At 40.7% G+C, this 25,589-nt stretch overlaps 1 protein-coding gene across 9 annotated transcripts in view; it reads left to right on the top strand.

Annotated features, from left to right (window-relative positions):
• Positions 1 to 25,589, top strand: part of tmem117 (transmembrane protein 117) — a 433,777-nt gene that overhangs the window by 59,135 nt on the left and 349,053 nt on the right. For 3 of the 9 annotated variants that reach the window (XM_043708697.1, XR_006314397.1, XM_043708705.1), the window contains one exon: positions 5,730 to 6,038. In XM_043708697.1, coding sequence (XP_043564632.1) covers positions 5,730 to 6,038 — 309 coding nt within the window. Of the gene's footprint in view, positions 1 to 3,143; positions 3,216 to 3,315; positions 3,335 to 4,572; positions 4,669 to 4,950; positions 5,110 to 5,213; positions 5,235 to 5,729; positions 6,039 to 25,589 lie in introns of those variants that run through there. The other 6 variants (XM_043708699.1, XM_043708703.1, XM_043708704.1 and 3 more) reach the window with 6 other exon arrangements.

Raw genomic sequence — 25,589 nt, 5'->3', positions numbered from 1 at the left:
GCAGTTCAGGCAGCATCCAAGGAGCTTCGAAATCGACGTCTCGGGCAAAAGCCCTTCCATTCTATTTGGCGGAAAGGGGTGGGGAGGGAAATATATCCCTGGTGGTGGGGTCTGTTTGGAGGTGGTGGAAATATCGGCGGATGATTTGGTTTATGTGAAGGTTGGTAGGGTGGAAGGTGAGCACCAGGGGCATTCTGTCCTTGTTACGGTTGGAGGGGTGGGGTCTGAGGGCGTCGGTGCGGGATGTAGACGAGATGCGTTGGAGGGCATCTTTAACCACGTGGGAAGGGAAATTGCGGTCTCTAAAGAAGGAGGCCATCTGGTGTGTTCTGTGGTGGAACTGGTGCTCCTGGGAGCAGATCCGGTGGAGGCGGAGGAATTGGGAATACGGGATGGCATTTTTGCAAGAGGTAGGGTGGGAAGAGGTGTAATCCTTTGTGGGACTCGGTGGGTTTGTAAAAAATGTCAGTGTCAAGTCGGTCGTCATTAATGGAGATGGAGAGGTCCAGGAAGGGGAGGGAGGTGTCAGAGATGGTCCAGGTAAATTTAAGGTCAGGGTGGAATGTGTTGGTGAAGTTGATGAATTGTTCAACCTCCTCGCAGGAGCACGAGGTGGCGCCAATGCAGTCAGCAATGTAGCGGAGGAAGAGGTGGGGAGTGGTGCCGGTGTAATTACGGAAAATCAACTGCTCTACATAGTCAACAAAGAGACAGGCATAGCTGGGGACCATACGTGTGCCCATGGCTACCCCTTTGGTCTGGAGGAAGTGGGAGGATTCAAAGGAGAAATTGTTAAGGGTGAGGACCAGTTCGGCCAAACGAATGAGAGTGTCGCTGGAAGGGTAATGTTGGGGACGTCTGGAGAGGAAACAACGGAGATCTTGGAGGCCCTGGTCATGGCGGATGGAGGTGTAGAGGGATTGGATATCCATGGTGAAGATGAGGCGTTGGGGGCCGGGGAAACGGATGTCTTGGAGGAGGTGGAGGGCGTGGGTGGTGTCTCGAATGTATGTGGGAAGGTCCGAAGGGTCTGTTTCCATGCTGTACATATCTATGACTCTATGAGTTCTGCAATTCAAGTGGCGCAGGTTTTTGTAAAGAGGTCTGCCACTTGAGGGTTGAGGTGCTGGTGTGGGAATATGGCTGAATCAAATTGAATGTAAATGATAGAAACAGCACAAATGGAGAAAATGTATATAATAAAAAATAATTGTGATTATTTTTCTTTGAAATGCACTTATGTAGCACTTCTTAATGTACAAAATTGAGCCAAACTAATACAAAAGCAGTTTAGTTTTTTGACTTAAACATTAGTGATATTACAGAAATGTTACTAAAACTCTAACAAGACATGAATGTGATAAAGTTGAAATTTTAAGGATTCTAACACTGCACCTTGTTATTAGATAATACTGCATTTAGCAAATTGAGAAATGTGGTGGGAAATCGAGCCAACAGTGGCTTCAATTAGCATAGAGGCCATAGGGAAACATATGGCCCTTAATGACTCCTTGTGCTAATGACTACCTCAGTCCCATTATATTCCCTACACCATTCCCATGAAACCTGACCTCTTTTTTTCCCCTTTTCAGCAATATGTTAAGCCCCTGAATCATATGTAGTACTGACTCTGATTAGCACTTAACCTGCATCTACTTCCCTTGCCCATTGCCACTGATAGCTTTCTGAGGGTGGGAGCCAAGATGCTAGTGACCCTCTTACATCAAGCTCCTTCACTCTCTTACCTTTGTCACAAAGGTGCTTTCAATTTGTATTCTAAGATTCCTCTAAAGTTAGAGCAAGGCAGACCTTTCCTTACACAGGTACAGAGTATATTTTTTGGTTTGGTGGTATTTTTGGATTTAAAATTCAGTAAACTTTGAAAAAAATTAATCAAACATCACAATAATGATTGATTTATTCTGTCTTGGTCTCAATCTCTTGTTCGGTTTCGTACGGTCTTTAACTGAAAGCAATGTTATTGAGAAAAATGGAAAATTGATTTGTTCTACTCTCTTCCCAAAATTGATATTCGTATCTGTCTCTCTCGTGATACTTCCATTCTATGAATCAAAATTGTTCAGAAACAACTAAAGCATTGTAAAAGTACAATGCAAAATAACACTGTTGTTTTCCCTGCATCACAACAATGTTCAGCCCATTCGGACTTCAATTAACTTTGATTCAACATAACAGACGTCACAAGTCAGTATTAACTTTAACTGCAGTTAACTTCTGGACAACTGACTGAATGTTAGTTATATATAGCATTTTAAAAATGGATTGCTTGGAACAATTGAACAGACCAGCATCAGCTTCTGCATTTTTGTAAACAAAAAAAAAAATGCTAATTTTGCCTTGTGAAAGCTTGTCACCAAGGAAAGGGATGAAGTAAATATATTGAAATATGACCTCCTGTCACTACTAGTCTGTGATTAGTGACAAATTGTACTGGAGGAGGGATTGTTGCCTCTACCCCTTCCCTATAATCCTTCACCAAGGGCTCCAATTCCAGTCAAAATAATACATTGGTTGAGAGCTGGTTTTAAACCCGTGATCATCTGAGTTGTGTTTGCTTCAACACCTGTTTTACGTTATCAGGATAAGACTGATACTGTTCCCCTCATCCCTCCCCCACCAAAAGAAAATCCTCATTGGATCATATTATATTTGTGAAACATAGACAATTATTTAAAAGAGATTAAAAGTAGAAAACCCAATCAATGCAGCAGATGTTGAATTAAAGCAAATTTTACATAAATGAATTATAGTAATCTATCCTCAGCCCAGTAAAACCTCAATGCTTAAGTATGATACATATTAATGAATACATGTAGCAGCTAGCTTGAGGAAAGTTGCTTAACTGTTGATGTAGCTTAAGCATGTTAACTAAATTGGATCTAAACCGTTTCACTATTTCAATCTATAGAAGATCCAAACCATTTGTGCAGAAGATAATAAAATCTTAAGGTTTTGGTACTTTTAAGTGTCTGTGCACTGCATTACTTAATTATATGATTGCTTGATGGAGTTTATCATGTGCCATGTATATTGGCAGTAGATGTCACTAAATTAGGATTGTTGATCTACTTACCGACAACAATTTAGCTCACGAAACAGACCAGTTGCTCCAGATGTGAACTTGTGAACTAAATCAGCCCTGAGCAGGAGTTAATCTTTGGACCTTCTTGGTTGGTAGAGCTCAGCTGCTAATGGTATAACTTATTTTTGTAATGGGATAGCTGTAACACTTTAACACATTGCAAAGTTTAATGGTGGAGTGTTCTGCAGTATGTTTATTAGTATTATTTCTAAATTTTAAAATATTTTAGAAGTGAGTGGTCTAGTGTTTTTCTTTGAGATGGATGTATTTTTTTTGGTCACTTGCTCAAGTGGTTGAGACTTTGTGCATCACTAGATGTTTCTGAGAGGTTCCAAAATGTTCATGAAGAATTACTTAATTTATTTTGTGAAGGTGCTAGTATTGGACTAGGGTGGACAAAGTTAAAAATCACAGGACACCAGGTTATAGTCCAACAGGTGTGTACAAACTTGTACTTCAAATAGTCCTGTTGGACTATAACCTGTTATTGTGTGGGTTTTTTTAATCTTTAACTTTATTTTGCTCAAGGTTTCTGAAACAGCACCAACAAGAACAAATGGTTAATCTGTCATCTGTAAATGAGTCAAATTCTCTAGTTTTATCTGTTTATTCTTTCTAAAATTCAACACTTATTTCAAATTTTGCTATTTGGTATCACACTTATTTTGCTCCATTCCAATCCTGTTATCACATGGAGTCACATCCATTCTGCTTGTTTCCAGTCCAAGCTTCATTACTATGTTACAACTTCTCTTGTCCAAAACAAAATTACATTGTAATAGGTCAAGATTGGACATAACTATAACATCCCTTTAGTGAAGAATGACATGACGAATGGATTCATGCATGAAAAATGATGTAAGCATTAGTGGGAGGTACCAGAGGAGAAAGTAAGTTATAATGATTCAGTATAGTTATAATCAATCAAAACTTGTATTGAGTGATACAGATAATTGCCACTAATATATTCAGTGCTGTATTCTTACATTGTATTTAAAAATTTTTTTTAAAAATGTACTTATTCAGCTATGAAATTCATAAGGTTCAGAATCCACCAGGCTGTACATTCACTAATTGAGCTGCTGTGGAGTTGGAATCATGTCTAGTAAACTTTTTCCTGTGATACCAATGTATTTGATTAAAAGAAAACCCTAATGGCCCTTGCAGTTCAGTTTGATACTGAATATAAACTTGCTGAGAGTCTGTGTCTAGTGTAATTAACACCTCGGATACAAGTACACTCAACGTAAGACAATAGCCAATTAAACTTCGTTTCGCTCCGACAAGGAATGAATTGTCGGCAGTCGTCCAATTTCTTGAAATCTCAAAATGAATAGTTTTTTGGACAACTGACTTTATTTAGTTATTTGAAAGTTTTCAATAAGCCATTGCCACAACTTTAATTTACAACGGTTGAGTTCAGCGGACGTGCAGGACAGCATCTATATTTACACTACACAAATATATATCGGATAACCTCCCTAATTATTTTTGAAGTCATGCGCTGTGGTTAGAGGGTTAGCAGCTCTTTCCGGAATAGCCTGACGTCGGAATGGCTTGTGCTGGTAACACTGTTTAACTTGTTACTTTAAAATTGCTTTCTCTTTTAATTTTGAAACAGTTTTGCATTCCATTTGTGGGTTTAACACACTTGCGCAGTTGTTACCTTTGGAATTTTGACTTGTAAAACTGGCTCAGCTGGTTGCGCTGATATGTTTGCTGAGACTCCTTCCTTCCTATTCATGTTGATGAGGCAGTGCCGAACGTTGTTTACACCAGCCTCCCAATGGCAAAGGGAAGCAGATATAAAATTCAGCGTCAAATCACATGGTGCAGGCAACACTTTTTATTTTAGCTTTAAAGCAGAATCTTAATCTGGCTGTAATAACATCAGAAAACTACTGGTAGACCACGAACTAACTTCTGTAACGGGAGGGCTGTAATTTAAGCAAAGAGTAGACGGTAAAGTTGGCATTAAGGCTGGCATATACTCCACGTCATTGTAGGTATGTGATTTGCAACCCCTCAATTACCTTTTTCCATTGTAAATAACAAGATATTCGCTAAAACAAGTATTTTGGTGAGTGCATCCTGCTGAGGGATTGCTTAGATGGTGAATAGTACCTAAATGGTAAGATTCTTGACTTTTTTTGAAAAGAAAAGTTGTATTTCCTGTTATTGAAACTGTGGAATGTAGATGATCAAAAAGGACCAGGTTCTTTTACATGGAAGTGACTGACCTTTCCACTCAGGGTTTATAGTAAATCATGGCCAATAGCTATTGTTGCAGACTGGAAGAGTTGGCTTTCTTTCCTTTAATATTTTGTAGAAAGCAATGTTTTCTTCTAAGTCGTAGTCTTGCCTCCTTCAACCATTCTGTGCACGTTAATTGGAATAGAACACAATTGAGAACAATTGTTTCTTTTTAGTCCTCACTGAGCTGATTGCTGAATCAGAGAAAAAGTAACAAACATCTAGAATTTAGTCCCAATTGGCCATCTGAATTACTGTTCACTATGAAAGTTAACTTTGCACAGTGATGCAACCTGACCGAGTGAGTAAATGTCCAATCATTGTATTTTCATATACAATTTATTGAATCACTAATTAATCTCTTTTCATGCAGATTACAGGTTGAGGGGTCGTCCCATGTGTATGAGGATGGTCAAAGCATTTCGATACTATTTCCAACATCCATGGAGTCGGCTGATTGTGGCCTATCTGGTGACTTTCTTCAATTTCCTCATTTTTGCTGAAGATCCGATTTCGCACAGCCAGACTCCTGCCAATGTAATTGTTGTTGGAAACTGCTTCTCCTTCATAGTAAACAAGTACCCTGGAGGAGGATGGAGCTGCTTAAAGGTGCTGCTGTGGTTGCTAGGTATTATTACAGGCCTTGTTGCAGGAAAGTTCTTGTTCCATCAGGGGATGTTTGGTAAGTCACAACTGAATCATCTTGAACATTGTGCAGTTGCTATAGAAGCTTTTTTTTTGGTCATAGGTTTTTATTTATCAAAAAATGACAAATATTCTGTCTATTGATCAAGTAATTATCCAAAATGTTGACCCCTCACTAAAGTCAGTTCCTTAGGTATAATTAATAGGCCAAATTTTAAAATTACTTTAGAATACTAACTTGGCTTAGTATTCTGATACAGCACCAGGCAGGTAGGGGATTTGAGGTAGAGACATGGCTCCCATGCCACATGACCCCCGATGCAGCAAACTTAAGGTGTGTTTAGTAGCTGGCCATAGTCATACATCATATAAACAAGCAGAGGGATCTTGGTGTCCATGTACACAGATCTCTGAAAGTTGCCACCCAGGTAAATAGTGTCTGTTTTATGTTCTAAAACTCCATTTCATGCACAAAGGTGGATAATTCCAAAACTGCAGGGTGTACATGTGGGGTTCTACACCACAATACTTTGCAATGCAAATTCTTGGAAACCAGATGGAAATGATGTGCATTTGAAAGGTTTTGTGGGTCTTGTTTTCTGAAAAGTTGAATTAACTCTGCACATTCCCCGATGAGCCTTCTCACTATATAGGACTGAAGTTAGGGGTAGGTTTTTCACTCAGCGAGTTGTAAGTTCATGGAATGCCCTGCCAGTAGCAGTGGTGGACTCTCCCTCTTTATGGGCATTTAAGCGGGCATTGGATAGGTATATGGAGGATAGTGGGTTAGTATAGGTTAGGTGGGCTTGGATTGGCGCAACATCGAGGGCCAAAGGGCCTGTACTGCGCTGTATTCTTCTATGTTCTAAGCCCTTTGGCCCACCATGTCTATACCAAACTACAAGTATACTAATCTCATTTACCTGCAGGGACCACGGTTAGTCCATAGCCAACTGTGCCCTGCCATTTTAAGAGCTCGTCCAGATGCTGCTTAAATGTTAAAAATCACAACACCAGGTTATAGTCACAGGTTTATTTGGAAGTATGAGCTTTCGGAATGCTGCTCCTTCATCAGGTAGCTTGTGGAACAGTATTGTAGGATACAGAATTTATAGTAAAAGCTGAAAGTGTCATATAACTGATGTGATGTATTGAACAGACCTAGATTGCGGTTAAGTCTTAACTCTCAACCCAATCTAAGTGATTTTGATTTCATTGATGTGTAAATCCCAGAATTCTGAAGTTACATTCCCAAGATAACTTAATGCATTGTCTGGACTTTTTTTTTAAAAAATTAAGGGTGTGAGGTCAAAGTCTGTCTGTATCCCAACCTTGAGTCTGATAGGTTCTGTTTTCAAAATAGGAATTCATAAAATGTCACATGGACTGACTGCCTATAGATTGTGCTTTTTGAGCACAATAGAATATAAATGCAAATTCACCCCATAGAGTTGTGTGTGGTAGCAGGAGGGGAGAGAATGTGCCTGGGAGAGTGTATGTGTGCAAGCGCTCCCACAAATGCACACTCTTGCATATGATTGCACTCTCACTCACGCAGACCCTCAGACACATGCACACCCTCCCAAAGGCAGATTGTCTGTGTGTCTCACACTCGTCTATGGGGGTGAATTTGCAGATACATTCTATTCTGTTCAAAAAGCACTCAAAGAATCTGCAAATTCACCCCATAGACTTGTGTGAGAAAGTGTGCATGTGTGTCTGAGTGGGTCTGCAGGAATGTGATCATGTGTAAGAGTGTTTGTGCATGTGTACTACACACTTGTGCTAATATAACACTCATGCAGACCCTCTCTGTCACACACTTGCACACTCTCTCAAGGCATATTCTCTCTCTCTCTCCTCCCCCTACCGCACAAGTCCATGGAGTGAATTTGCATTTGCAGGTACATTCTATTTTGTTCAAAAAGTGCGCAGTCTGTTGGCAGTCAGTCCAAGTGACATTTTATCAATTCCTACTTTGGAAATAAAACCATTCTGACTCAAAGTTGGGATACAGACTCTGACCTCACACCTTTTCATGCAGTGTATAAGTTGAGATGTCACTTTTTTTATTAAATGTTGTTATCTTGGGAATGTGACTTGAAAGAAGTTCTGGGATTTACTTTAATTAATTAATTGAAACCTGCAGCCCATTCTAAGTGATTAAAGACTTAACAGCAATCTAGGTTTGTTCAATACATTGCATCAGCTGTATGACACTTTGATCTTTTATTATAAATTGTCCTATGATTCTGCTCCACTAGCTACCTGATGAAGGAGCAGTGCTCTGGGAGCAGTACTTCCAAACAAACCTGGTGTTGTGATTTTTAACTTTGTCCACCCCAGTCCAACAGCAGCACATCCATATCATGCTTAAATGTTGAGAGTACCTGTCTACAACCCTTTCAGGCTGCGCATCCCATAATTCCACCATCCTCTAGGTGAAAATAACATTTCTCAGATCTCTTCTAAATCACTTATGCTGTCTGATTTTTGGACATGTCTGTCTGACCCCCATGAGGAAAAGATTCTCACAATCTATTGTGTATGTGTCTCATAATTTTGTATATCTCAATCAGACCTCTCACCACTGTCCCCACACCTCCACGTTAATGAACACTTATGGCCAAGTCATATGCCTAAAATTGGATCAAATGATGCCCCTGCACTAGTGGAACATTACTAACATCAGCAAATGTCCCCCCTACTTGTGGTCTACCAACCCCAGTTCAAATTTGTGGTGATGAAATTATAAAATTTCTCTAGTTCCTTGGGTAATGTTCATGTTAGTCTTTTTCAATAGGCTGATTTTTTTTTTTGCAGCTGATAACTTTTATTCACAATATAATGAAACCATTTTAGGAAAAACCCAACTAATTTATTTTTCAACATTTTATACTGCACCCCACCCACCTTGATTTTACTTTCAAAAGGCAGTTTGGCCACCTGAAATTTTTTCAGTTAAGGGTTCTTTTATGGCCTTGAGCAACTTCACTGAATTACAGAATCCCTGGTTTGTTCAGGATGCTAGGCAAATATTACCACTCGGTTTTTTTTCATCGTAAAGGTAAACCCAAGACCTGTCAGAAAGTCCTAATTAAATGTAGTGCTTCATTTTCTATATAAATGTTTATATTTTCACTGAACACTTGCCAGACAATTCTCAGTGCCAAGAGGCACTGTCATTTTTTTAAGCAGAATCGAAGTTTTTTTTCTTTATTGGAATGGATTCTTAATCCATGTTGATATTAATTGTTTAAAGGAAGTCTGAAAAGGTTATAAGGCTATCATTGAGCTATGAAAGCAGGTATCCAGGAAGTTAAACATTTGCATTTCCAACATCCGTAGTATTTTGTTTTTATTTGAAGTTAGTCTTACTTTGTTTCAAAAATGAAGTCCATTTTGTTCAAACTTCTGTTTATTCCATAATGTGTGTGGGCCAATGCATGTACATGTTAATATAAATAAGCAATATGTAGGTTTATTATCTTGCAGCTGTTGCAGAAAATAGCACTCTCACTGTGACTCTGTACAACTCATTTGTACATTCAAGATTTGAAATTGGAGGAGGTGATGAGTTACCCTACTGTAATTCACACTTATTTGTACATGAGGCCAAGCTTCAAAATTGCAAGAAAGACTATCGGACTGGGAATAATTGTAAAGCACTTATTTCTATACCAGTCATGTAGGTAAAAGAAATTACTGGGCCATAAAGTGTTAATGAAAATTTGTTGCATTCTTGACCCATTACAGCTGGGTGCCATTATGATTCCTGAAAGCTGTTTTGTAGAAATGCTAATCTGTTTAGTCTCTTGAGAGCAATCCCCATTCCAACCATCACTGACTTGTTGGTCAAGCTCAGCATTAATGTCAGGGAGCACTACTTCACAAAACTTGTATTGATATCACTTGCCCTGCCGACCATTATTTTAATTAGAAATATATTGAATAGTTAACTCTAAGTTACCCGCTTATTTCACTCCTTTCGTAAAGTCAGAGGGGAAGGTCTGGTAAATTTTGACATTATTGCAGAAAGGCTACAAAATAAGATGAGATCTCGTTGAGTTAGTCTATTAGCTTGAATAGAAGATTGGCTAACTTCGAGACAATTAAGGTAAAAGAGGGCATTTTCAGGAAGGTAACCTATAACAAGTGGATATTGCAGGGATTGTTGCTGGGACCACAATTTTGATACAATATATATTAGCGACTTGGGTAAGGAAAGAATATGGGAGAAAGTGAGGACTGCAGATGCTGGAGATCAGAGCTGAAAATGTGTCGCTGGAAAAGCGCAGCAGGTCAGGCAGCATCCAAGGAGCAGGAGAATCGACGTTTCGGGCATGAGCCCTTCTTCAGGAATCGAGGAATCCATTCCTGAAGAAGGGCTCATGCCCAAAATGTCGATTCTCCTGCTCCTTGGATGCTACCTGACCTGCTGCACTTTTCCAGCAACACCACATTTTCAGCTAAGGAAAGTATATGGCCAAGTTTGTGAACAATACAAAAATAGGTGGGAAAGCAAGTAATGAGGGTGTTTACAGGGTGTCTAAAGAGGGATATAGACAGGTTAAAAGTGGTCAAAGCTTGGCAGCTGGAATATAATCTGAGATTTTTCACTTTTTAGCTCAAAGATTATAAGATCTGATTATGATTTAAATGGTGACAGACTGCAGCACAGAGGGATTTGAAAGTCCTTGTGCATGAATCGCAAAAACCTAGTATCCTAGTTCATCAGGTAATAGAGAAGGAAAATTGACTGGCCTTTCCTTCAGAACAAAAGGAGCATAAACATAGTGAAGTCTTATTAAAGCCATACAAGGCACCAGTCAGTCAACACCTGTAATACTGTGAACGGTTTTGGTCCCCATATCTAACGAAGTTAAAAATCACAACACCAGGTTATAGTCCAACAGGTTTAATTGGAAGCACACTAGCTTTCGGAGCGACGCTCCTTCATCAGGCAATCAGGCAATGTTGGACTATAACCTGGTGTTGTGATTTTTAACTTTGTACACCCCAGTCCAACACCGGCATCTCCAAATCATGATATCTAACGAAAGTAGTCTAGAGTGTTGACCTGGATTGAATAGGTTGGGCCTGTACTCATTGGAGTTTAGAAGAATGTGGTGAGCTTTTGAAACAGATTCTTAGGGGCTTTTCAGGGTGGATGTGGAGAGTTTCTTTGTCCCCTTTGTGGCAGAGTCTAGAGCCAGGAAGCATAAACTCAGAATAAGAGGTTACCATTTAAGACCAATGAAGAGGATATATTTTTGAGGATAGTCAATATATGAAATTCTTTACTGAAAAAAATCTGTAGAGTCTGTGTCTTTAAGAAAATTAAGAGCTGGACAAACAGATTTTTAGTTAGTAAGTGACTCCAGGGTTGTGGGGTGGAAGGTGAAGTTGAGGATTCAGATCAGCTATGATCCTTCATTGAATGGTGGAACAGTCCCAATGGGCCAAATACGCTACTTCTGCTCTTGAGTCTTGTTTTATTACAGATCTTGTGGTTTGTCTCTAATAATTATAGGATATAGATGTTAACCTAGTGCCTAGCAGTTTTGGAACTACCTACAATATTCAAGATGGGCTTGACCAGTTTCCATGTAATGCCTGATACTTCTATGCAATAGATATGGCTGTGAGACTCCGTATTCTCTTTCCTTTGTTAATTCATCTGCAATGTCCGAATATGCAAAGTGTCAGGATTACTATCATTTGTAGCCATCTTTCAACTTCACCCTAATTAGTTAAAGTCTATGCATTTAACTGTATAGACAGGATTCCATGGTGAGGTTTCTAGCCATGCCACAAGTCTGTTGGTAACGAATTTGAAAAGGTGAAAGTTAACTCAGCCACTTAACTCTTCAAAGAGCATCAGTTGCCCGGAGGTGGGGGATTCCACTTCTCAATTAAGTGGAAACCTGCTTCGAAGAGGCACCAGCTAAACTAAATTAAGAGTTTTGAGAAGAGTTTGTAGCTCAGGTTGAGTTTCTGGATGTAGGTTTGCTCAAAGAGCTGGAAGGGTTTTTTTTCCTTTGAACCTTCGAACAAAAACAAACCTTCCAGCTCAGTGAAAACTAAATCACCTTGGAGTTTACGCCCAGGTGAATACCAGGCTCTAATGGCAAGAGGGTGGAATGGGAGAGGGATTAATGGTCTTGCTGGAGAAGCTGAGAGAGATTTCCTGGATGGTCTTTTCACAGCTTCTAACCAGCCTGATTTGGGATATACCCCTGCAGATCTCATCCACAGGGGTGGGTTGATAGTGAAATTTCAGTTCTGCTGCTTTGCATATTCTGCTTAAGTCCTCTTGTTGGTTTATGCAAAAACAAAGTACTGAAGAAACTCAGCAGGTCTGGCAGCATCTGTGAAGAGCAAGCAGAGTTAATATTTTGAGTCCAGTGATTTTTTTTTTTTTTGTTTCTCATCAGAACTAAAAGCAGCTGGGAAAAGGTGGTATTTATGCTGATGATGGGGTTTGAAGTTGAGGGTGGGGGAGAGGACTGAGATGGATACATGGAGACTATGCCAAGAGAGAAAGAGATGGAGGGCAGCAAAAAGGGTTGCTAATAGTAAGCTGGGGAAGAAGTAAAAGCTGAATAGGTGATAATGGGAACTGTGAATGGTTGAAAAATTGGTCAGCTGTGTTGGGACAACTCGTGCAGAACAGGATCTCTGGTGGGTATTTACACTACACTCTGAAATTGTTAAACACAGTCAGTGCCAAAGGCTGTAGGCTACCTCTGTAGAAGATGAGGTGGTGTTTCTTCAGCTTGTGTTCCTCCAGCTTGCTTTGAGCCTTAATGGAGCACCAGCCTGGAGAAGGCCTGAGACCGAAATGTTGGCTGTGGGAACATGACGTATTGAAGTGGCAGGAAGCTCAGTATCCCTTTTTAAGGACAGTGTATAGCTGTTTGGCAAAGCATTCACTCAATTTACTTTCGCCTCCAAACATAGGAGAGCGCATTGTGAGCAGCAAATACAGTAGCCAAGATTGAACTAAGTGCACATAAATTGCTTTATCTGGAAGATGTCTGGGACCTTGGATATGGAAGAGGGAAGTGGTAAAAGAGCAAGTGATGCACTTTGTGATTGTGTGAGGTAGTGTTTGGTGTAGATGCAGGTGTCCCCAAGGGAACGGTCCCCGCAGCATGCTGACGAGGGAGGGGAGTATGTGTCTGTAGGTGGCAGAACTGGCAGTTCATGGTCCTTTTTGTTTGGATGCTGGTGAGGTGCAAAGTGAGGACTGAGGGACCCCATTAGTGTTGTGGGAGGGAAGAGAGAGGATGAGGGCAGAGGTACAGGAAATCAGACACAGCTGACAGAGCTCTGTCAGCCATGGTAGTGGGGAATATTCTGTTGAGGCTCTCCCTGTGAAAAGTGGCATCATATCTTATTCAACAGGAGGAGAAACCAAAGAATAAAGGAATCTGTCAGGATGCATAGCCAAGATAATTATTGGAGTCAGTGGGTTTCCAATGATACCGGTGGCCAGCCTATCCCCAAAAATAAAAATAACTGTCAAGAGAAGAGAGGAGCCAGAGGACCAGGTGAGGGAAGGATGGAAATTGGAAGCAAAATTGATGAAATTTTTCCAATTCCAGAGAAGAGGGTATTAACAATGCCGTCATTCTGGCTAAGTTTGCAGATGATACAAAGATAGGTGGATGGGACAGGTAGTATTGGGGAGGCTGCAGAAAGGTTTAGACCAGTTAGTGAGCAATGAAGTGGCAGAAGAAATATAACTTGGGAAAGTGTGAGGTCATGCACTTTGGTAGGAGGAATAAAAGCATGGGCTATTTTATAAATGGAGTGAAAATTCAGAAGTGTGAAGTGCAAAGAATTTCTCATCCATGTTTCTTCGAAGGTAAACAGGCAGGTTGAGTTGGTAGTTGGAAAGGCAAATACAATGTCGTCATTCATCTTGAGAGGATTAAATAGAAAACCAAAGATGTACTTCTGAGGCTTTATAAAGCTCTGGTCAGACCACATATTTTTTTTTTTTTTTTTTATAGAGTATTGAGTAATTTTGGGCCCTGAAATGGGTCCAGAGGAGGTTCATGAGAATGATCCATGGAATGAAATGCTTAATGTATGAGGAATGTTTGAGGACTGGGACTATATTTGCTTTGAGTTTAGAAGTGTGATGGTGATCAGACTGTCCAGTATTCTGTAAGTTTCAGAGTAGATGTTGGGAAGATCTGTCCATTGCTAGGAGAGATGAGGGCACAGCCTTGGAGTAAAGGGAAGACTCTTTAGAACTGAGATAAGGATAAACTACTTCAGCCAGAGATGAGTGTGTGGAATTCATTGCAACAGCCTTCAGTGGAGGCTGGGTCATGAGTGTATTTAAACCAGAGATCGATAAGTTCTTGCTTGCCAAGGGGATCAAAGATTAAAGGGGAAACTGGGGTTGAAGCGTCTGTCAGGGATGATTTGAATGGTGGAGCAGACTTGATGGCTGAATGGCCTAATTTCTGTACTATATCTTATGGTCCTATGCTCAGGAGAAAGAATTAGAAATATACAACTGGAAGGGTTTTGTGTTGTTCTTTTTTTCCTCCAAATATAGATTCAAGAAAAAGGAGTGAGACAAAAGGAGATTTGAATGAAAGGCAAGATATTTGATAGCGTAGATGGCAGGAATGAGTAAATGACAAAAGGAAAGGGGTATGTAACGCAGGAAGGGGTACTTATGACATTAAAGAAGGAAAAGATGATCCAGGGCAGAAGTAAATGACAACAGCTGAACCACTATCAGAGCTGAGTAAATTTGAAATGTAGTAATGATCTAAAATTATTGAACTTAATTTTAAGGCTGAAACATTGTAAAGTGCCTAGACATCGTGACCTGTTCTAAACTTGTTTGTCCCGTTATCTTCCCCAATTACCTATATCACCGTTGATCATTTGATCACTCCTGCTATCTGCCCTATCACAGATCTTGTCCACTTGTCCTTTCTTACCACATAAATCTGACTACTTCCAGTTGAATAGTTATTGGTCTGATGTTAACTCTTGTCAGTATTATTTTGTTATACTGATGTAAGTCGAATGTGTGCTATAGATGTGTATCACCTTGCTTTAAAATGGAAACCATGTTGATTTTTATATCAATCCAGTTGACTATCTTTTATAGTTTTCAGGGCATTGTTCCTTTTGCCTAGAATCTCATTTTAGGATTACCATATGATATCTGGGCCTGAAGATTTTTATATATTTTTATACCCTCTGTCTAACTCTGGTATTAACCAGAAGGCTAAACCATACATGTGGTGATTTTTTGATTTTTATACATGATTTTGATTAGTTTCATTGTCCAATTATTCACTAATAGGAATATCCAAAATACTTTTAATCACATCTTAATCTATGCATAGAAATATACAGGAGTGCAAGAAACAGTTGTGATATATCACCTACTTGACTCAAACAGTACATGACCTTGGGATGAAATAAATCGTTTTAATTTTCTTGTGACACTGCCTTGTTTTAAAATGTTCCATCTGCACAATGAGCTGCTGACAAATCCATGATGCAAAACCATGTAACATTATGCAAACTAATACAGTATAATGATGCAGTGTTGAGTACAAGACTCCATGATACCAGTGACACAATTCTCATAATATTGTCTCTCGAGCATGAAAGATCATAACTCACACTCCAATTATTTTTGAGATCTCTGCAGTTTTTTGTCTTTGGAGCAATATTTTATTAGCTATCTTGAAAATTCAATTCTAAAAGAGCAGAATAAACTTGATTGGAGGCTCTTCATTGCTTTAATTTAAAGCGGCCACACAGTGAACAGAGCAAGTTTCTGAACTAACTTGGTTTTTTTTTCTAATGGGATCATTGAAGTAATAACAAGTGCTAAAGCAGCAAGGGCATTAAGTGGCATTAGGATGACCGTCATAATTTTATTGGAAAGTAATTCCTGGCAAGGTTCTTCTTGACAGTTGCAGGTCTTTTGAAGCCCTTCCAGAATTTCCCCTCGTGTTTAGAGATTTTCTTTAATTGTCATGCAAGTTGTCACTGGACTTAGTTGCCAAATAGCTGTGAGCAAATAGGGTGTTGGGCACAAGGGTCTCATGGCCGTAGTTCATTAGAGCAGCTGATAGGAGTCATACCCATTGATGATTTTCATAAATGGACGATCATGTCACCCATCAGCAAGAAGTTTACAAATGTCTGTGGCATTCCTGATGAACGGTTTTTGCCCGAAACATCAATTTTCCTGCTCCTTGGATGCTGCCTGACCTGCTGTGCTTTTCCAGCACCACTGATCTAGACTCTGGTTTCTAGCATCTGCAGTCCTTGTTTTTATCTAAAATGTCTGTGGCATGCTTGGCTAATGAATTTAGTCAGTCCAATTTGCAACTTGGCTAAGAAGTATCACCAGGTTGACTGGTTTTCTTCACCTTGATCAAGATGAAAAACTTTTAGTTCTAATCATTTTAAGCCTAAGAACTAGGAGCAGGAGTTGGCCATCTGGTCCTTCGAGCCTGCTCCGCTGTTCAATACGATCATGCCTGATCTTTTTGTGGACCCAGCTCCATTTACCCACCTCTCACCATGACCCTTAATTCCTTCACTGTTCAAAAAAAAAATCTATATCTGAGCTTTAAAAACATTGAGGGAACCTCAACCACTTCACTGGGCAGGGAATTCCACAGATTCACAACCCTCTGGGTGAGGAATTCCTTTTCAATCAGTCCTAAATCTGCTCCCCCTAACTTTAGTAACTGCCAACCAGAATTGCACTCATTTATTCCCGCACTTTGCTTTATGTTGGCTATCTAATCATCTATTGATGCTAATAAATTGCCTGTAATACCTTGCAGCTTTATCTTTCTTTTTGCAACAGCCTTTTGAGTGGCACATTGTCAAATGCCTTTTGAAAATTTAGGTACACCACATCAACTGGGTCCCCGTTCATTGTTTGTAATATCTTCATAACATTCCAATAGATTAGTTAAGCATGACCTGCCTTTCATGAACCCACGCTGCATCTGCCCAAAGGGCCACTTTCTATTGAAATGCCTTGCTATTTCTTCCTTGATAATAGACTCCAGGATCTTCCTCACTAGAGGTTAAGCTAACCGATCTATCATTCCCTATCTTTTTGTCTACCTCCTTTTTTTAAACTATGGCATCACATTTGCTGTTTTCCCAATCTGCTGGAACTGCCCCAGCATCCAGTAAATTTTGAAAAATTACCACAAGTGCATTTGCTATTTCTCCCACCATCTCTTTGTACCTGGGATGTATTCCATCCGGGCCAGGAGACTTGTCTCCCCTTGGCTCCTTCAGCTTGCCCAACACTAGCTCCTCTTTAATAATGATTTGTATCCGGATCCTCACCTAATTGTCAATTACTGTCATATTATTCATGTCTTACACTGTGAAGACTGACCTAAAATACCTGTTCAACGCCTCAGCCATTTCTTCATCTCATTACTAAATAGAACATAACAGCGCAGTACAGGCCCTTCGGCCCTTGATGGTTCCACAGGTCAGTGCAACAATCTGAAGTCCATCTATCCTACACTATTCCATTCTTGTCCATATGCCTATCCAATGACTATTTAAATGCCCTTTAAAGTTGGCAAGTCTGCTACTGTTGCAGGCAATACGTTCCAAGCCCTTACTACTGAGTAAAGAAACGACCTCTGACATCAGTCCTATATCTATCACACCTCCATTTAAAGCTATGTCCCCTCGTGCTAGCCATCACCATCCAAGGAAAAAGGCTCTCACTGTACAATCTATCTAATCCTCTGATTATCTTATGCCTCAATTAAGTGACATCTCAACCTTCTCTCCAACAAAAACAGCGTCCAGTCCCTCAGCCTTTCCTCTTAAGACCTTTCTTCCATACCAGGCAACACCCTAGTAAATCTACTCTAAAACCTTTCCAAAGCTTCCACACACTTCCTATAATGTGGTGACCAGAACTGCACACAATGCTCCAAGTGCGGCCACACCAGAGTTTTGTACAGCTGCAGCATGATTTCATCGTACCGAAACACAATCCGTCTACCAATAAAAGCTAACACTGCATGCCTTAAAACCCTAACAACCTGTGTGGCAACTTTCAAGGATCTATGTACCTGGAATCTCTCTGCTCATCTATACTAACAAGAATCTTATCATTAGCCCAAGACTCTGCATTCCGGTTACTCCTTCCAAAGTCAATCACTTCACACTTTTCTGTATTAAACTCCATTTGCCTCCCCTCAGCCCAGCTGTACAGCTTATCTAGGTACCTCTGTTACCAACAACAACCTACATCACTATCCACAACTCTACCAACCTTGGTGTCATCTGCAGATTTACTAACCCATCCTTCATTGCCTTCATCCAGGCCCTTTATAAAAATGACAGTGGACCCAAAACAGATCCTTGCGGTACCTCACTAGCAACTAGATGAACCAGGATGAACATTTCCCATCAACCACCACCCTCTGTCTTCTTACAGCTAGCCAATTTCTGATTCGACCGCTAAATTACCCTACATCCCATGCATCCATATTTTGTGCAATAGCCTACCGTGGGGAACCTTGTCAAATGCCTTGCTGTAATCCATATAGACCACATGACTGCTTTATTCTCATCCACCAATTTGGTCACCTTCTCAAAGAACTCAATAAGGTTTGAGAGGCACGACCTACCCTTCACAAAACCATGTTGACCGTCCCTAATCAACTTATTATAAGAGGATTTATAATTGGTATAACTCTTTCCAACACTTTGCCCACAACCAAAATAAATCTCACTGGTCTATAATCTCCAGGGTTGTCTTTACTCCCCTTGAACAAAGGAACAACATTTGCTATCCTCCAGTCTTCTGGCACTATTCCTGTAGACAATGACGACATAAAGATCAAAGCCAAAGGGTCTGCAATCCCCTCCCTGGCTTCCCGGTGAATCCTAGGATAAATCTCATCCAGCCCAGGGGACTTATCTATTCTCACACTTTCCAGAATTGCTAACACCACCTCTTTATGTACCTCAATCCTATCTAGTCTAGTAGCCTGTATCTCAGTATTCTCCTTGACCACATTGTCTTTTTCTAGTGTGAATACTGACGAAAAGTATTCATTTAGTGCTTTCCCATAAGTCCTCTGACTCCATGAACAACTTCCCACTACTATGCTTGATTGGCCCTCATCTTTCTCATCATCCTTTTTATTCCTGATATAGCTAGAGAAAGCCTTGGGGTTTTTCCTTGATCCTATCTGCCAACAACTTCTCCTGTCCCCTTTAGGCTCCTCTTAGGTCTGCCTTTCAGTCTTTCCTGGCTAACTTGTAACTCTCAAGCACCCTAACTGCGCATCACCTCTCATGCTAACATCAGCTGCCTCCTTCCTCTTGCCAAGAGATTTAACATCCTTAGTAAACCACGGCTCCTGCACTCAACTTCTTCCCTGCCTGACCGGTACATACTTAGCAAGGACTTTCCGTAGCTGGTCCTTGAATAAGCTCCACATTTCTGTTGTGCCCAGCCCCTGTAGTTTCCTTCCCTATCTTATGCATCCTAAATCTTGCCTAATTGCATTGTAATTGCCTTTCCCCCAGTTATAACTCTTGCCCTGCGGTATATACCTATCCCTTTCCATCGCTAAAGTGAACAAAGCTGAATTGTGGTCACTATCACCAAACTGCTCACCTACCTCCAAATCTAACACCTGGCTGAGTTCATTCCCAGTGCCAAATTCAATGTGACCTCTCCCCTCCTTGGCCTGTCTACATACTGTGTCAGGAAACCCTCCTGCACACATTGGACAAAAACTGACCCATCTAAAAGATAATATTCCCAGTCAATATTTGGAAAGTTAAAATCCCTCATAACAACTACCCTGTCACTCACTCCTATGGAGGATCATCTTTGCTATCTTGTCCTCTACATCTCTGGAACTATTCAGAGGCTTATAGAAAATACCCAACAGGATGACCTCTCCTCCTTTCCTGTTTCTAATCTCACCCCATACTACCTCAGTGGATGAGTCCTCCAACATCCTTTCTGCAGCCATAATACTGTCCTTGACCATGTAATACTGCCACCCCCCTGCCTTTCCATTTTCTCTGTTCTAACTGAAATATCTAAATCCCGGAACCTGCAATAACTATTCCTGACCCTGCTCTATCAATGTCTCTGAAAAGGTCACAACATCGAAATCGCAGATACCAACCCATCTGCAAGTTCACCCACTTTATTCCGATGCAGCTGGCATTGAAGCAGACACACTTCAAACCAACTTCTTGCTTGCTGGTGGCTTCTTGCGATCTAGAAATCTTAGTCCTGATTTCACTACTCTCATTCTCCTGTATATGCTAACTACAACTTCGGTTCCCATCCCCCTGCTGAATTAGTTAAACCCACCCGAAGAGCATTAGCAAATTTCCCCCCCCCCCCCCCCCCTGCCCCCAGGATATTGGTACCCCTCTAGTTCAGGTGAAGACCATCCTGTTTGTAGAGGTCCCACCTACCCCAGAAAGAGCCCCAATTATCCAGGGATCCAAAACCATCCCTGTAGCCACTTATTCAACTCCTCCCTCTCCCTATTCCTTGCTTTATTAGCACGTGGCACAGGCATAAGAGATAACAACTGTTTGTTCTAGCTCTAAGCTTCCACCCCAGCTTCCTGAATTTCTGCTTTAAATCCCATCTTTCTTCCTACCTATGTCATTGGTGCCTCTGTGAACCATGACTTGGGGCTGCTGTCCCTCCCCCTCAAGGATCCCCAAAACACGATCAGAGATATCACTAGCCCTGGGAGGGAACACACCGACTGAGTCTCTCATTTCCACAAAACTTCCTATCTGTCCCCGTAACTATGGAGTCCCCAATGACTAATGCTCTGTTCCTCTTTTTACCTCTTCCCTTCTGAGCAACAGGGACAGACTATGTGCCCCATTTCTTATCCCTGGCATAGGTTCCCCCCCGCCAATACTTTTCCAAATGGTATACCTGTTGAGGGGAGTGGCCACGGAATCCTTGCACTGCCTGCTGGTTCCCTTTCTGTCCCCTGACAGTAACCCATCTACCGCCTTTTCTTACCTAAGGTGAGACTACCTCTCTAACTCTTCTCAATTACCCCGTCTCCTCCGTCTCCGAATTGATCTGAAGTTCTTCCAGCTCCAGTTCCCTAATGCGGTTTTTGAGGAGCTGGAGTTGGGTGCACTTCCCACAGATGCAGTGAGGAGGGACAACCAGTGACCCTTGCCTCCTACATTCTGCAGGAGGAACATTCAACTGCCCTACCCTGCATCCCCACTATTCTAAATTCTCAGACTACTGGAATTTTTTTTTTAACAAATGAAACCAGTCACCTTAACAACAGTACCTTTTGTTTTTGGTTAGATGCAGATGACGGGTGGGACACACTACCCGAGTAGTGTCTCGAGTAAAGCAACCACCCAAATATAAAGCCTCACTTACCCAGCCATCCAGTGTCTGCCCTTGTTCGGTGTGTGCTCCGCCTATAGATGCGGTAAACTTTTATATCTTTTTGGAATTTACCTTCCAGTCTGGCCTCTGGTCCTTGCTTTTTCTCCTCTCACTCCAACTGTCCCCAAAAAGGTAAAATGAACCCCCATCTCATCCTCTAAAGAACCAATGTTTACTTTAGCCAGTTTTTGTTTCATGATTTATAGAAACTTTTGCTGTCTGTCTTTATATTCTGTGCTAATTTTTTTTTCCTCATGTTCTATCTTTCTTTTCTCTGTGGCTTTCTGTGGCTCTTTTAAAGCTTTCCCAATCTTTTGATTTCTTGCTGATCTTGGCCACTTTTGTATGCTTTTTTTTTTAGTTTCATAGACTCCCTTGTTTCTTAGACACCCATGGCAGATTACCCCTTTTCCTACAGTCCTCCTTTTTCACTGGTATATATTTTTTGCTGAGTGCTTTGAAAAGTTGCTTGGAGTCCTCCACTGTTAGTCAACTGTCCCACCATAGTCTCTGCTTCCAGTCTACTTTAGCCAACTCTTCCCTTCTCCTAGTGTAGTCTCCCTTGTTTAAGCACAGGACCCTGGTATTGGATTTTATCATCGCACTTTCCATCTGTGTTCTAAATCTGACCATATGGTGTTCGCTCCTTCCAAAAGGATCCCTAACTGAGGTAATTAATTATTCCTGTCTTATTACACAAGACCAGATTTAGGATAGCTTGCTCCCTCGTCGCTTCCATCTCATACTGTTTAAGTTATCGCGGATTCATTCAATGAACTCCTCCAGGCTACGCTGACCAACCTGGTTCGACCAATTGACGGGTGATTAAAATCTCCCATGATATTGCCTACCACTTTTTACAGCCATTAGTTATTTCTTTGTTTATTGCCTGCCTCAATGTGGTGTTATTATTCGGTGGCCTATAGATTACATGTATCAGTGACTTTGTCATCTTTAGAATTTCTAATTTCTACCCAAATGGATTTAACCTTATTCTCCAGAGAACCTGTATCATCTCTCACCACTGTACTGATGTTGTCCTTTTAAATATAAGAGGTAACTTTCTCCCTTGCCTCCCTGTCTGTCCTACCCTGTGTGTCCTTCTGGACACCCTTTCCTCATTTCTGAAGAAGGGCTCATGCCTGAAACGTCGATTCTCCTGCTCCTTGGATGCTGCCTGACCTGCTGCGCTTTTCCAGCAACACATTTTCAGCTCTGCCCTTCCACATAGTCTGGTACCCCTGGATATTTAACTCCCAGTTGTGACCATCCAGCAACCATGTCTCTGCAATGTCTACTAAATTATATTCATTCACAATGATTTGTGCCGTTAACTCATCTACCTTGTTAATGCAATGAGCATTCAAGTAAAGTGCCCTTCTGCTAGTTTTTGTACCCTATTTATGAATTCCAACATCTTCAATAATATCTCCGGAGTTGTCCTTTTTTTTTTACTACTTTCATAGTTTGCCATATAGTTAAACTCTCCTGCTGACATGCTAACCTGCTGCTTTCCTTTTTTATTTACCATCATTCTTCCTGTCATTTTCCCCCTTTCCTTCCCCTGATTCACTTGACTAAAGTCTTAGTGACCACCCTATTTATCCTTTTTGCTAGAACGCTGTTTCCAGATATGGTTTCCACCTGAACCAACCATCGGTACAGATCCCTCCTGTTCCAAAGCTGAAGCCAATGCTCCATGAAATGGAAGCCCTCTTTCTCGCACCACTCCCTTAGTCATGTGTTTGGGTAGTAATCTGGAGATTATAACCCTTTAGGACCTGTTCCTTAATTTCATTCCTAGTGCTTGATAATCTCCAGCCATGTCGTTCTCCCTAGCCTTGCCTATGTTTGTCCCAACGTGGACCACACCAACTTGATCTTCTCCGCCCTCACTCCAATGTCCTTTTAAGCCGGTCAGATGTACTATACCCTGGCACCGGGCAGGCAACACACCATGTGGTACCCACAATCCTACTTACAAAGGATTTGATCAGTTCCCCTAATTATAGAATCCTCTATAACTGACACATGTCTTTTTGCTTCTTTCCCCCCCCCCCCCCCCCGGTTTGTCATCTACACCAGGGAGCAATACCTCATAGCTGTTAGACAAGGTCAAGGGCTGAGGCTTTTCTGTTCCTGAACTCACTTGCAGTCACACCTGCAATCCCTGATCACTGATTTTGAAGTACTTAATCTACCAGGTGTGACTGCCTTCTGAAACAAAGCGTCCAGGTATTCCTCCCCCTCCCCGAATGTGCCTCAGTGTTTTAAATTTGGATTCCAGATTATCAGTTTAACTCCTGCAGCTGAAACTTTGCTTTTCCATGTAGGGTTGCAAGTGCAGCAGAATAACTTAATTTGATATTGGGTTAACAGTGAAACTCCAGTGTTACAAATACATCTCCAAATACATTAATTTCAAATATAACTGTGGAAATAATTGGTTATTAAACAAAGCTCAATTGAGCCTGCAAAATATAGTGGGTGAGTTAATGTGAAAGTGATCTTCAATTCTGTTTTAAAATTTCTTGGCCTCTTTTGAATATTCAAATCTATTGTGTACATGTTCTCACCATCCTGCTCTCTTGACTTAATTGCTTGCTTCTGAATCTATCAACAATGAATACATTTTAGTAACTTGAACTGAAAGTGAAAAGAATCAGGATTTCAATATTCTCCATTGACATAGACAAAGTATTAGAAAAGCACCATTATTGAAAATAAGGTAGGTTGACCATGTGTCCCTGATGGAGTTATGGTGTATCTAGACAACAACCCATGAAGTGGTTTCAAACTGAGGTCTATCTCCAAATGAATACAATAACTACAATCATCCTTGTGGGTTCAAACCAGAAGGCACATGACCCCAGGTTTTCCTGTGGTTCCTCAGCAAGGGATGAGACTATGGGTAGTGTGACTTGTGATTAATGTTCCAACTACTCAATCTTTTGCTTTCAACCTGTAGAAAAAGTGGACTGACTCATTTTAATTTACGTAGCAATTGGTGCAAACTTTTTGACTCCGTAGCCCCAAATTGTCCCTGTAACTGGATGATCCACCATTGTTATATCGAAGGGCAGAGCAGACTTGAGGGGCTGAATGGCCTCGTCCTGTTCCTGTTCCTGTTCCTTTCTGTATGCACAAATTTTCTGTGAAATTTGTTTAAAGAGGAGTCTTTTTCAGAATCAGAATATTTGTACACTAGGATTGTTAATAATCATAATGAATGAATACTGGAATTAGGCATTTGGATATCTCTGGGAGTGCTCTGCAGCTTTAGAAGATGTGAGTGAACATAAGATAATGTGTATTCCTACAATAGTTGCATTGAGGTTATGCTCCTGGCCACTAATCCAAAGGCCTGAACTAATGTTGTGGAGATAGAGTTTATATTCTCAACTTTCTTGAGGAATTTTAAGTTAACAAAATATATCTTAATGTTGACAATGAAACAACGCAATTACCATAAAAACTTAGTTGAACCATTGTCATTCTTGTTCTGTTTACCCTCCATTTGATGCTAGTCTCAAAACATTCTTAACTGCCCTCTATAAAATACCCTGAAATGAAAACTACTACAAAAAAAACTCAACACTGTATCAACAACACTTTGGAGCTCACCACTATCTTCTCGATGGTTTAGTGACAAGTGATTTAAAAATTGACCTTGCCAGTGAGATTCACATCTCATGAATTCAATTTTACAAAAATCAACCTAAGAAGCGTGGCTACATGAGTAAGACATCTATTGCTTTGAAATAATTCCTCTTGGTTGATCGACTGAACTGCTTTGACCTCTTTTTGTAATAGGCAATGAAATGTAAATTTCAGAATTTCTTCAATCTGGGGTCAGTTCAATAAATATTCAATGTTGTGTTGAAGGGCACTGTTTGGATAGAAGCATAAATGAAAGTTATCAAGTTTATTAGATACAGCTTGCCCTGATATCAAAGTTGGGGAGAAAGTGAGGACTGCAGATGCTGGAGATCAGATCTGAAAAATGTGTTGCTGGAAAAGTGCAGCAGGTCAGGCAGCATCCAAGGAACAGGAGAATCGACGTTTCGGGCATAAGCCCTTCTTCAGGAATGAGGAAAGTGTGTCCAGCACGCTAAGATAAAAGGTAGG

Source organism: Chiloscyllium plagiosum, chromosome 19 (genome assembly GCF_004010195.1).
Source record: "Chiloscyllium plagiosum isolate BGI_BamShark_2017 chromosome 19, ASM401019v2, whole genome shotgun sequence".
NCBI lineage: Eukaryota > Metazoa > Chordata > Chondrichthyes > Orectolobiformes > Hemiscylliidae > Chiloscyllium > Chiloscyllium plagiosum.
Note: the sequence above shows the minus strand (reverse complement) of the source record. Positions and strands in the feature narration are given on the sequence as shown.